Source organism: Erpetoichthys calabaricus, chromosome 5 (genome assembly GCF_900747795.2).
Source record: "Erpetoichthys calabaricus chromosome 5, fErpCal1.3, whole genome shotgun sequence".
Lineage (NCBI taxonomy): Eukaryota > Metazoa > Chordata > Cladistia > Polypteriformes > Polypteridae > Erpetoichthys > Erpetoichthys calabaricus.
This window is the reverse complement of record NC_041398.2, coordinates 210,963,851-210,978,052: the sequence shown is the minus strand read 5'-3', so window position 1 is coordinate 210,978,052 and position 14,202 is coordinate 210,963,851. Positions and strand designations below refer to the sequence as shown.

Sequence of the window (14,202 nt, the reverse complement as noted above, 5' to 3'; positions counted from 1 at the left end):
GGTCTGCTGGAGCCAATCCCAGCCAACACAGGGCACAAGGCAGGAACCAATCCCAGGCAGGGTGCCAACCCACCGCAGGATACACACACACACACCCCCACACACCAAGCACACACTAGGGACAATTTAGAATCGCCAATCCACCTAACCTGCATGTCTTTGGACTGTGGGAGGAAACTGGAGCGCCCGGAGGAAACCCGCACAGACATGGGGAGAACATGCAAACTCCACGCAGGGAGGACCCGGGAAGCGAACCCAGGTCGCCAGATCGCCCAACTACGAGGCAGCAGCGCTACCCACTGCGCCACCAAGCCACCCCTGTAATACTATATTTTGTGTAATTAATTATATTAAAACAGTGACACAGTTAAATACAATTTGACATTTTAAAATTTAATTTTGGTCTATGAAGAAATCAAACAAAAAGCTGCAGCAGGCCAAATAAGGCTGCTGCATTTATAGTTTCATCGTATACCCACCTGCTGATTCCGTGTCCCTATTTTTTTGGGAAGTGATATTTTTGTTTGTTTCCTTATTTAATTTTGATCTTGGCAAACCTCATCATGCCGCCTGAGAGTGACTGATTGAAACGTCTCTCAACACGGACGTCTAACTCATTTCCTGGAGGGCTGCACTGACTGCAGGTTTTTTTTCCAGACACTTTCTCCTTTATTAACCAATTGCTAATAATAATTGGCACATACTATGTTGCTTTAGTTTTAATTAACTTCTATTTTAATTGTTTCATTTCTTCTTTAACGAGTAGCCAATCAATAATGACATGCAAAACGAGGGATAGCATAGATCACACTTGTATATGTGCCTTTGATACAATAATTGTCTCAATAATATACAGTATATGAAAAGAAAAAAAAATACTGATTTGCACTGGTCCACAAAATATTTGGATGGTGATCCTAGAAAATGGAAAATCAGTTTTGGAAATGACTGGTGTTGTAGAATGAGAACACTAAAGCTAAGCTAAATAGGAAATAAGCTGGAGTGAAAATGGTTTGAGATCCCTGTGTTAGTTGGTCTTCTGTTGGCTTGCTTTGTATCTCTTCCAGTTAAGGAAAAAAAACAATTAAGCAAGGCTGTCACAATTAAGGCATAAGTATTATATTGAATTAGCAGGACAATGACTGACTGACTGACTAGCAGCAGTAACTGGTTACTAACAGAGACAGAATGAAATCCTGCAGCCACTGAGGCCTTCCAGGGTCTGAGTTTGACATCCTTGAAACACTCACATTGAACTGCACTTAAGATAAATATTATCTCACGAGTTTTGCAAACATTTTGGATGACAGAATATGTTTGGCTAAATAAATTTTGAAATTAAACATTATTAACTTATATATTACCTTGAAGTGATTTTCATGTATTGTTATGGGATGAGTTTTTATTTTATTCTGCTCCATTGAATTATTTACAAAAATGCATTAGTCTTTGTACTTTTATATATGAAGATGGGAACAAGCAAGCTCAGGCGAAGCTTCTGACTTTATCTTGCATAAAAACAACAGTCAGCATATCTTACGAGAGGAAAGAAATGTTTTATTTTGAAGTTCTCTGTTGCTAGAAGTGTTAGTGCTATTGTCAGTTTTTTGTAGCCCAGCAAAATGTGAAGTGGTTAGTGATGCTGCCCAATGGATTTGGCATCTTGAGCATCAATCTTATGTGTGGTTGTTGTCTATGTGAAGTTCACACATTGTCCTCATGTCTGTGCAGGTTCATACATCCCAAAATATGAGGGATACTTTTACATATATTTTGGACTTGTTTGTGCAATCAATGTAAACATTTCTGTTTTTCTTTTTTATTTATAGAATCAAACTCGTTTACCAAAGATTTTTCAACGGGCTACCTGATTGGAGAGATACTTCACAAATATGAGCTCCAACCTGACTTTGATCAGTTTTCAATCAGCAGGTAAGCAATTTAAATTTTAAATACGTGTGTAAAATACATGCAAACATGGCACTGACAGCATCAGGCATTGGATTCAAACCCATGACGTTGCCCACTATACCACCTTAAATAATATTCTGTATATATGGTGTATATAGTACAGTAATATTGTCACATGTACAGAGAACAGTGAAATTTGTACTTATATCATCAAGGCTCACCAACATGCAACATGTCGCCACTGGCTAGCACCATGATAAGGAAGAATGTGTTAAATAATATAACTCCATTTTATTTAATAGAAAACACTCCTTATCCCTAGTAAGAGGGATCTGAAGGAGATGAAAAAACTATTCAACCTTTTTTCCAGGAAGCAGAGACAAGTCTACAATAAAGTACAGTGAAATTTGTATCTGGTTACCTGATATACTTCTTATCCCTTTTTCCATAGCACTTGTTCACTGCTCTCATTTCCTGAAACATTATGGGAAAACCCCCCAGAAACCTTCAATATGTGTGTGTATATATACAGCATTGGGCTCATATATACACATATGAAAACTTTTTATGTTTTAAGTACAATTATAGAGCAATATATGTATGTATACGTAAGTTATATGTGTATATACAAAAATGAAGAACACTATATTTAATAATAACGTTTATTTAGATATACATATTGTAGGTGTAATTGTATAAATTTGCATATACATATATATGTACATTTTTAATTAAGCTGCATCACAGAATACTTAAATAAACCTATTTTCGGCATAATCTCAATTTTTTATTTTTGCAGGATGCCTGATTCTAAACTTAATAATTTTACACGCATAGAGCCGACATTGCATTTACTGGGAATTCCATTTGATTTAAATATTGCCGAAGCCATAATGAAGGAGCAACGTGGAATAGCAGCAAGGCTTCTTTATCAACTTTTTATTGCACTCCAAAAGAAAAAAAAAGCCGGATTGACTGGAATTGCGATGGAAACTATGCGCCCTGCAGCACCAGCAAAGCTTCAGGCTATAGGAAGTGAAATCTATAAAGAGGTACAGTTAATGATGGATCATTTGCTCTGTTAACCATAAAAAATAAATAAGATAAATCTTTACATTTATATTGCGCCTGCGGTGGGTTGGCACCCTGCCCGGGAGTGGTTCCTGCCTTGTGCCCTGTGTTGGCTGGGATTGGCTCCAGCAGACCAACGTGACCCTGTGTTCGGATTCAGCGGGTTGGAAAATGGATGGATGGATGGATTTATATTGCGCTTTTCTTACTACTCAAAGCACTCTCCACACAGGGAGGCCATCATTTTGATCAGTCACTCATTTAACCAATCTTTATTTAATATGGTACATTGGACAGAAATCATGATGAGGTTCTTTAGAAAGTAAACAAGAAATAAAAGAAAAAATTCAGTAAATGATTAGTTGTCATACAGAGTAACTTTTATTACATGACTATACAATTTGGGCATAGATTTTTTAAACAAATATATTTGATGACTCTTTAAGTTTTATGAGACAATGAAAGTGCTTCTGTGCTCCACATAGACCTGGGCAAAGCTGTCATAATTTTGTTTACTTTTGCACTATCACAGATACTCAGATACAATAGGCACTTATGTATAAGACAAAAATTTAGGAAGATTCTTAAATATGTAATTCATTTGTTGAATTAGAACATTAAAAAAAACAATTTTGTGAAGAACAGGCTATTCAGGTTTACAAGGTTTGCAGGTCCTATCCACCTATTTTTTTCAAAATAACAAGGAGTCTGTAAGTTTTACTTTCTGCTACAGTACTTGTTAATTTATCCCAGAGTAATCTACTTCCTGAAAAGACTGCACGAAAGGAATCTGTATTGTGCATAATTCTAATTAGTAGAGGGACCAACAGGGGGAGCTACAGGCTTTTACGTGCTTTTGAGTAGCTCAGAGAAGTAAAAGTTCTATTACTGAATTTAGTCATTAGAGATAAGCAAAAAATGAAAGACCTGGCTTCAAGGACTGTAAGGTGTTTGTTTTTGGCAGCACTTAAGAATAGTGGCTTTAGTCATTAAGTGCTATCTGACACAAAGAAAATTTTGTTACGGCCTTTTTAGAGAGTAGTAAGTGACTTAAGGATGAACTGTAGGTAGTCCTGTTGTAAACTGTGGTCCTTGGTACTTTTTAAGACCAACAAAGCATTTATTAAAGTCTTGTTAAGTATCAGTAATTGACTAATAGAGGGACCAAGGTAGCCCTCATTCTATTGTTATGTTTTTTTAAGTCTTAATTTAAATGAGATTTGTTGTTCCTTTTTTACCAGAATTGTCATCCTGTGGTTATTGTGTGTATTGAAACCTGTCGTAAGTAGGCATTGTTACATTAAACACACTCAGGAATTAATTAGCTGGTATCTTTAGAGTCCATTTTTCTAGGAAATATTGATTTGTTGAAAAGACAAGACCGCAAAAGATTGCCTTCTTGTGTTTTGCAAGTTTTGCTTTCTTCAGAAATGCCATGCTTTTATTTATTTGTTAATTTTATTTCCAGTTAAAATTTATTAATTTTATTTCCAGGAAGAATATCTATCTTATTTATTATGGGTTGTCGTTCTGTGTTTCCCTGAAGGAACTGTACACTGACTCTGACACTTTTATAGATCATGTCTTTTTAATCCCGGTGTAGACCTTCCATTTGTGTTTTACTGTTTTTGTGAATCTTCCATCATTTAAAGGAATATTCCACACAAAAATTATATTTTGTATGTGTTACTTACCCCATACAATTTGTAGTGGTGGCAAGGAAAACTTTTAAACTCATGTTTTTGTGGAGAAAGAACCTAAAAATTTAAACTGAGTAGAATCCAACGGTGACCAACTCTGAACAATGATATGAAGATATGAAAAACATCCATGGGAAAAAAAAATCTCACATAACATGTGTTGCATATTCTACATGTCCAGTATCCCTTTGCATTCTCAGTATGTGGAAAACACATCCATTTTTTGCTAAAATACTATCATTTACTTACTTCTGGAAAACTCAGCACAAAATATAAACTTGCTAGACACATTCCCACAACAAGTGTTTTTGAATTGTTTAGAGGATTCTTGACCAATAAATGAGGGGGAGAGGTGGAACTTTAATTCAAAAGTACCACACTGTGGGAATGAGTCTTTCTTGTTGATTTTCTAGCACAGAGTTTTCTGGAAGTAAGTGCAAATGAATTCTGTTGATTGGGCACCAATTGGGAGGGGATATATTTGAGTACCTAACCTTCCAAGTTAATTTTGAAGCTGGGTATCTCCATCATAAAGAAATTACTTTTATGTTGTACAGAACCCCAAACCAAAAGTTATTTAACGTTTCTGTAGCTGCATAAGCAAGGTCCTCACACTTCAATGGGATATGAGTGTTTAGTGTTGTATTTGTGCACAGTAGCTTCTCCAGAAATTAAGTGATGTTGCCTGACCTTTTTGTTCTCATCATTTCCTGGTCACTTTTTTTCCAAAATTTCTTCTCTGATCTGTGCCATTTTGATGATTACTCCTATTTGGAACTTTTATGATGGTTGAATAAAAGCCCACTTTTGGGATACAAAGGTATTTTGAATCTACTGTGTTCCTGATGGACTCCATACACAGTATACAGTAGCCATAGAAAGCATACACTTATGAAACGCTGTACTCGACTTAAAAGTGTCAGTCTGTCTTTGAAAAGGCGACTATCTGGCATTGAAATGAGAGGTTTAAGCATGCTGTGTGATTAGTTTATGGTATATGTGAGTAAGGTACAGATAATAGCAATAAAATAAAAAACAAAGTTAGAAATGAGTGATGTGCAGACAAAACACAGATAAGTATAATTTTGAGAGAAATTCTTAAGTTATGTGATAAGGAAAAGCAGACTGAAGTGGTTTGGATATAGCGAGTCATATAGTCATACAAAGTCTACTAAAAGTGACCAATTAACATAACATGCACATTCAACTGCAAATACATGTGGGCAAAGGCTTAGCACCAGGCAGTATTTCAAATTGCCATGCCATAATGTCAGCCTTGGCTTACTTTTTAAAAAATGACAAGCTAAAATTTCCTTTTATTAAAATGCACAATGCTAAAAGACCTAACCAAATTTCATTTTTTTTTATTAGCGTCTGAAAACTATTGTTCCTCGAGAAACGGATCTCAAGCTTCAAGAAGTTTCGGAGAGATTTAAGGCAATTGGGAAAGGCATTGAAGAAAAGGCTATCCAGGTTCATTATGAAGAGGTTAAAAAAATGAAAAAACTTCAGGAAGAATTACGATTACAAGACATAGAGAAGGTAAGACAATGTATTTTTACTCTGGCTAACGCTCTATTAATTGTAAATAAAGCTGGAAAGGTTGATATGAATGCCATTACTTTATTCTAACTCTCTGTCTGCTTTGTTAATAAAGTAATTAAACCACAAAACTACCAGTTTAATCCTCATCTTGAACTCACAGTCTACTCCAAATGTAAAAAATCTGATGTGCTCAGCACTGACATATCCAATATAAAATTTTGAATTTAGCAGTAAAATACTGAATAAGCACAAAAACAGTAAAGTCCACTATCGAAGCCCAAATTTTTTGACCCCCCCCCCCTTAAATAACCTGAAGAGGGGGTCTCCTCCCTGAAAAAAGCATTTACAATGGAGCTTCAATTTAATGTTCCCACATTTGGCATTTTCTCACATACGTTTTTTTAGAGACTGTTGTTGAACATAAAACAGCTTACATTCGCTCTGCAGCTTTAGGTGATTTTATTATGATTTGTATCTTATATCTGATTTTTTTTATGACTGCTCAAGCTAGTTTTGCAACTCACCCAAATCTGATATGAGTTTGGTTGTTTAGCCTGAGCATACCCCACATGCGCAAAATGAACAAATCAATGTTTTCAGACAGATCTGGTTGCTGCTTTACTCCAGTGCTGAACATTTATTAATTCCTAAGCTTGTGATGGCAAGGAGGAGAAACAGGAAGCAAAAAATCAAGGCTGTTTATTCATGCATATTTATTACTGCCAGTGTTATTTATATATAAACAAGTGGCCCAAAGGACAGGAGACAGGACTGATGTGGGTGTGGATGTAAAACAGTTGTCTTGAGAGTAATGTAAATCCTTTCTGAAAAGTTTGGATTTCGTACGTTTTTTTTTCCTAATCAGTTTTACAAAAAAATCTGATTTGTGTCACATATTGTCTTGTCTCAACCAGGGTCCCCTCCCAACTGGGGTTTAAAGTTATTTTGTATGTTTCTTTTGTTTAGTTTTAATTGTATTATGGTGATGATGTGCATCATTCTTTATTTTTAGTTTTGTCTATGTATATCAGCTGCTTTTGTTATGTCCTGTGTGTTTTGTGGGAGGTCCACCAAGATGTGGGGCCACCTGCCAATCACCGCTAGAAACTGCCCTTCACCCTATAAATCTGGAGGGTCTCCCACAGTTCCTGACAGTTCATTATCAATGTGCTCTGAAGTCGGTGAGTTATTTGCAGTACTTTTGTATATTTGTGTGCATTTTGTATATTTTGGCATTTTGAACTCTTGTGTTTTGACCGCTCTATCTGGATTCTGTATTGGGATTTTTTGACTTTGATTGCCTTTGTTACAGGCAATTCAATTTTGCCTTTGTGCTCCATGAAGATTCATTGTGATTGAAATACCTTCTTGTGAAGAATAAATGTTTTATTTTATAAAGATTCAGTGCTTGCCCTTATTACTAGCTGGAGTTTCATAGTGATTGGAGATTATTGGAAGTGTTTGAGATTACATGCTTTGGAGCTCCTATTTCATGACAGTTATGAGTAGAAAAACAGGAACAGTGATTCAGTGTGAATGTGTCTTCTTTTGGTTACAAAAACCAAACACAATTAGTTGAATGTGATGGTTTAACATGGTGCATTTGCTATCAACCACACGGCAACAGTCTTGAAAAGGAGTAACAATCTGAAATAACACAAATGATAATAACAATGCCACAAATTAAAATAGATCAGATCAGTTCACTTCAAACTAACTATTAATCATAATAAAAACTGCAGTGAAAATATTAAAAGCCCTACACACAACAAACCCAGACCTGTACTAATGGGATGCTGAGAAATCATTAACAATTTCTTGTATTCAAAACTTTTTATTTTCCTCAGAAAAAAAAGATGCATAAGGTGATCTACTGTATTTCAAACTCACCAGCCTCTGAACTCAGTAACTATTTAAGCAAATATTTTCTTGAATTTTAATTAAATTAAACCCTGCGCTTGTTCCTGGCCAGTTTGTTGCAACTAACAGTAAAACTGCTGTGGAGTTAACATATGAAACATTTTGTAATCCCAATGTTTTCAGTTACTTATTTCTATTCAAATACTGTACATTGTTATTTCTACCGAGGTCTGGGGCTATCAGGTTGTTCTGCACATCTTTATTAATCGGCTCATGGTCATCTACAATGGAAAGAGGTGGCCAAAGAGAAGAAGCCTTCTCCGTCATCTGCAACATTTTAATAGATGATTCTGGGTTGTTGACTTTAGTGGCAGAGTTTCAAAGAAAAAACTATCTGAAACTGGCAAATAAAAAAGTAAAAATGGGCAAAAGAACACAGACATTTGATGACAAATGACAGGAACAATGTATCATGGGCAGCATCCTGGAGTCATTGTTTCTCTGTTGCAGATAGCACTGGTATTTGGTGTGCATTTAAGGAAGAAGATAAGTGAGGACCTGTAAGGTGTTTCTTTTTCAAACTGCAGACTTGGATGCATGTGTGCATTTGGGCCTTCTCTTGCTTTTCCTGTCCTGGTTAGGTCCAGTTTGCCCTCCTCTCTCAGGACAGTAATAGCCACCTTTGTATGAAATCTTTGCAGGCTTTGCAGTCATATGTGCATAATAAATTAAAAGTCAGTAATTTCAAGCAGTACTAGTTGTCAGCAACATTATTAATGTCTTGCCTGTATTTTTAAATTAATAGCATCTTGATAAAATCGATCTAGTCTATTCATAAGCTTTCTACTTTTTCTTGTGAAGTAACCATCACTTTAACAACATTGAAAAGCTTGGTATAAGAATGTAATTTTTACACATATTGTAACTGCACAGCTGAAGCAACCTTTCTGCAACACACAAAGGTCATGAATTGCTTTTTTTTGGTACTTAAAACAGAATGATGCAAACTGCATACCGAGCCTTGCTTTGAACAAACTCTGAATGAAGAGTTAGCTTTGACATTGGGTTGGTATTCCTCAGCATTTTGCTGTTAGCTTTAATAGTCATTGGGTGACAGTAGCATGTGCACAACTGAAGTCTGCTGCAGCCTTACTCCTTCCTCCTGCAACACAGTGCACACTATTGATCTTGCTCAAATGCTCTTGATGGTTCACAGAGGAAACTGTGCAGAAAACCACAGCCATTACCAAACATTATCTGTATATAATGCCTTTGGGTTTCAATGACACATAATCAAATGTGTATGCTTTTTGCAAAAACTGATATGAACTGAAATTGAATCTAGTTGTGGTCAGCTCATCACTGCCAGTGTCACTGAAAGTCTATTTTTAGAAAAACTTGAAGGGCATCTTATTGTACTGATATTCCTGATTAAATGCATTCTTTATTCTTATAGATAATTTACTTTTGAGAACACCATAACCAAATATTTTTTACTTGTAAATTTGCAACATTTAGAGCACATTAATTAAACATTAATTCTTTGTTAAGAAGTACCTCTGGCGATAACAAGTACATCATTAAACATTATCATTAAAAGCAATAAATCAAAACATTATCAGTACATTAACTAAAACTACTTCACCTTTACAGAGTCACAGGAAATCAGAGCCTATCCTATCAGCATCCAGCTGAAGCAAGAGCCAGCCCTGGAAGTTACTTTGGTCCATCTAAGGGCAAGCACTCACATGCACATCCACACTCACTCATACCAATGTCCCACAATCACACAAAGCAGGCTAATTTAAATGGTACAGTGGAATGTGTAATTAGCTACATCAAATTTTATTACTTGGGGTATGAGTATCTTAAATATCACATCACATTTTAGACAGATATTGTATTGTGTTATCACATAACCTATGACATGCACCTAACATGAAATTTACAGCTAACCTGTTAGATTCCTTTGTAAATGGAAGATAAGAAGAAATGTCAAAAACGGCTATACAACTGTGTATGGACCCTCTTGTCTGTCTCACTGTCTGTGCTGAACCCTGTGTATTTATCCCCAGGGACCACTTATTTCAAACTAATTGCTAACTGTCTTTTAGTTTCAGTCATTTACTTCAGTCCAGTTTATAACCAGTGAGCTTCATAAGAGCATCGTCTTGTCTCATGAAAGGACCACAGCTAAATAAGAAATGAGCAATCCAGTTTGTGTCTCCGACAAAGAGACACTGGCGTTTTAGCTTTCACTTGGCAATACAAAGAATCATACAATTTTGGTGAGCCAGGTCTTCCTTCAGCCCCAGATGACAATTCCCAGATGACTTATTTTCTTTAGTTACAAATTTTACATACAGTATATATATATATATATATATATATATATATATATATATATATATATATATATATATATATATATATATATATATCCTTAATTGAAAGATGAAAAGAAAAAGATTTGTTTTTCAGCAACCAAGCTCTTTTAAATGTTTCCATTTAGTAGAATCGAGGTCTTTACAAAAGTGTTAGGAAAGAAGAAACTCGACTAAGTAACCTCCATATATGTGTTTATAGCAGCAACTGCGAGAAAGCTGTTTTTGAAAAATGTCTAATAAAAGACAGCTGCTCTCCTCATCCCTTTTCACACACACAAAACACCTGACTTATTTGTTTTCATCACTGTTAGTAGAGTGTGGCAGCCATCCATCCATTTTCCAACCCACTGAATCTGAACACAGGGTCACGGGGGTCTGCTGGAGCCAATCCCAGCCAACACAGGGCACAAGGCAGGAACCAATCCCGGGCAGGGTGCCAACCCACCGCAGGACACACACAAACACACCCACACACCAAGCACACACTAGGGCCAATTTAGAATCGCCAGTCCACCTAACCTGCATGTCTTTGGACTGTAGGAGGAAACCGGAGCGCCCGGAGGAAACCCACGCAGACACGGGGAGAACATGCAAACTCCATGCAGGGAGGACCCGGGATGTGAACCCAGGTCTCCTTACTGCGAGGCAATTATCACTAACTTTGAGGTTATTTTCCAGTAGAAATCAAAAGCTGCACTTCTAACTATACAAAATACTCTGAATAGAGTATGTACAGTGGTGCCTCATACTTAGAATTTAATTTGTTTCAGGAAGCCGACTTTCATTCCCTCATTTTGGATACAGCTATCAAGTTAGCAGGCCACACAGTACCCTGGCAGGACAGGACCGATGACTTTGGTAAGCAAAACAGAGGAGGGGATTATCTGTGTATGTCAGCAACAGCTTGTGTGCTAAGACTGTACACAACAGATAATGTTTGCTGCGGAACCGCTGTCTGTTGCTTTTTTTTTGCACACACTGTTTGAACATAGAAGCATCGTTTGAATTCCGGATCATATTTCTCTCAAATTTAGCATTCGAACTCTGGAACTTTTGAAGTTAGAATCATTTGAAGTATGAGGCATCACTGTGTTTCTGACCGACATCACAGAGCAAACACTTTTCATGACACACAAACACTTCTACGCAGGAGAATAGAAGTTGTCAATTCCCTTGCCACGGCAGTACTGATGCTCTCTTCAACAGCTGTTAAATAGTCCATTAAAATTTCTTCATTTGGGACATTTCCCATGTTTATTTTTTTAAGTAAATCCAGATTTTACAAGTGGAAAATTTTGTTTTCTTCATTTTGGAGAGGAATTAGGCTAAACAAAACATCATTAAAGCCATCCTGCCACAGACCAGTTCAGTAGTTCTAATTACTTAAGAACATAAAGGGCTGAAGCAGCACCATTTAAAGGTAAACTAGGCTAAAGTAAAACCAAAAAACCCTAACAATGATCTTTTTCTGAATTCATATTTGAGCCTATTTTCTCATAAACTCAATAATGAGTAATTAGTGATTTAGAACACCATAATATACTTTTAAAACTTATTTTCAGGGACCACACGTTTGATTTTGAGTCTTTCAGAGGAACCAATGGGCTATTCAGTGGATATTGAAGCCTGCCATATTTCGGACCTTGGTCTGGAGATATGAGGGAGCAGCATTAACCCTTCTTATACTGTGTCGTCCTTACAACACCCTGATGCCCTTAAAGAACTGTTACAGTAAAAATGTACCAAATGTCATATCTGGGTACTGTAAGTCCACACAATTATGGCAGATATATTTTCTGCTGACTCCCAAGAAAGCATGTTTCCATTCCCTAATTTTCAAATGTGCTTATTCTGGACACAGTTATGTGTAGTTGGAGCCTGACTAGCTGCAGTATACTCAAGAGGCACACCCTCTGGAATAGGTGTCTGTGAATCAAGTGTATTGTCAAATGCACCTGTAAATGCATCAGGATGGTTAAGGATGGCGGTTTAAGTTGACTGCTGCATGGTGTGGGCTATTTCCCCATAACAAAGGAACATCAATTAGTCTGGGGATAAAACTTTCACAAAACCAAAAAAATTTAAGCTAACAATCACTTCTTCCTCACTCCTAACAGGCTTTTCTGAAAAGTAACAGCAAGGCATTTTAGAGAACAACAGTACAAGATTTTTGCATTAAGCATAAACTTATATACACATCCTTTACTGCATGCTACAAAGTAATTCTTTTAAATGTTTTTCTATTATCTGAATTTCTATTCTTAGCATCGTTTAGCCAAGAAAAAACAAGGTGAAATTATGGCAAGGATACAGGCAGCAATTGTGCAGATTCCCAAACCTCCTCCGAATCGCACTTTGGAAGCTATTGAAGCACGGAAGAAACAGAAGAAGCAATTAGAAGTTCAGGTTAGTATTGTTACAGAAAACACTAAAGCAACTCATGAAAACTTAAAACAGGTTTTGCATATTATGTGCAGTTTACATTTCATGTGATGTTTGTGTAATATTCTTCTGGCTCCAGAGTGGTTGTTGCCATCATGGCAGTCTACTTTCATTTTTATATACTAACCTGGTTACTCTTTTGACATATTTCTTCACTTTAATGCTCATCAGTGACTACAGAAATGCCCTGAATGATTTTTATGAATACTTCTTACATTTTTAAGGATATGTGTTTTTTCTCTAGATTAATTTTGGAAGTGATCTAAAATATTATAGATTTACTGTGCTTTTAACAATGTGTTGCATATCAGCATTACATATCCAGAAATGTTTTTAAACACAATGGCCTACTTTTACAAGTGCAAGTATATCAACGTGTCTTCAGCAGACTGCTTTAATAATCCCAGGAGGCAGGAGAAGCAGATCGCGAGCATGTTGTATGACAAGAAACTCATCCACATTATAAGTCAAAGATTGTTATTTTCATTGCTTCCTTTCTTACATCTACTGTATTTAGATTTTGAATTAGTGAAATCATTTATGGGAAAATGGAAATTCAATTTACAAATACTGTTGCAGCCACTGGAAGTAATGATGTTGTATTGGTGTCTGTGGGATTTGTTGAGTAGACTGAACTTATTAAAGTAAATACTGCAGATATTTTCTTATATTCAGTTAAGACATTTGCACAGTACTGTCTCTTTTTGTGTGTATATGTGTATATATATGTGTATATACTGTATATTGTGATAAAGAATACCATGAAACATGATACAGGTTTGGGGCAGCCACCCATATAATATATCCTGGCTGCAAAAGTTGAAACTGTTGGACAGAGATGTTCACACGACTGAGTCCAAAACAGAACTGACTTAAGACAAGAAAGATGGCGGCTTTAAAGGTCCTGCCAATGTGCCATTAATTTTGAGTGTGAGGTAAGAACAAGTACCATGACACAGTCTCCAGGTCAGAATTCCCTAAGTACTGTTACACGAGCATAACATCAGGCCTGTGCTGCTTCTGCTTTTTCCATGTTTTCTTTTAAGATAGATCTAATTTTGACAAACCTATCACATAACTGCACAATATATTCCAGAATGTTAGTAGAAGGGAGGGCCTCTTCCTCCCTTCTCCTTTTAGGATGTCCAATATGCCACAGGGTTGACACCTATATAGTATTTCTAAAGGGGAGAAGCCAGATGAGGCTTGAGACACCTGATAGGCAAAAAGTACTAGGGGGAGGAGCTGATCCCAGTTTCTCGTATCCTCACTGACCACATTACATT

The 14,202-nt window shown here is 36.4% G+C and overlaps 1 protein-coding gene across 6 annotated transcripts in view; it reads left to right on the top strand.

Annotated features, from left to right (window-relative positions):
- spef2 (sperm flagellar 2) overlaps positions 1-14,202 on the top strand; it is a 146,964-nt gene that overhangs the window by 6,415 nt on the left and 126,347 nt on the right. For all 6 annotated transcript variants that reach the window (XR_007935141.1, XM_051928343.1, XM_051928342.1 and 3 more), the window contains exons 2-5: positions 1,830-1,932; positions 2,711-2,963; positions 6,054-6,224; positions 12,740-12,880. Coding sequence is in view for 5 of the 6 variants with exons in the window: in XM_051928343.1 (XP_051784303.1) it covers positions 1,830-1,932; positions 2,711-2,963; positions 6,054-6,224; positions 12,740-12,880 (668 nt within the window). In the remaining variant the exon portion in view is untranslated. The remainder of the gene's footprint in view (positions 1-1,829; positions 1,933-2,710; positions 2,964-6,053; positions 6,225-12,739; positions 12,881-14,202) is intronic.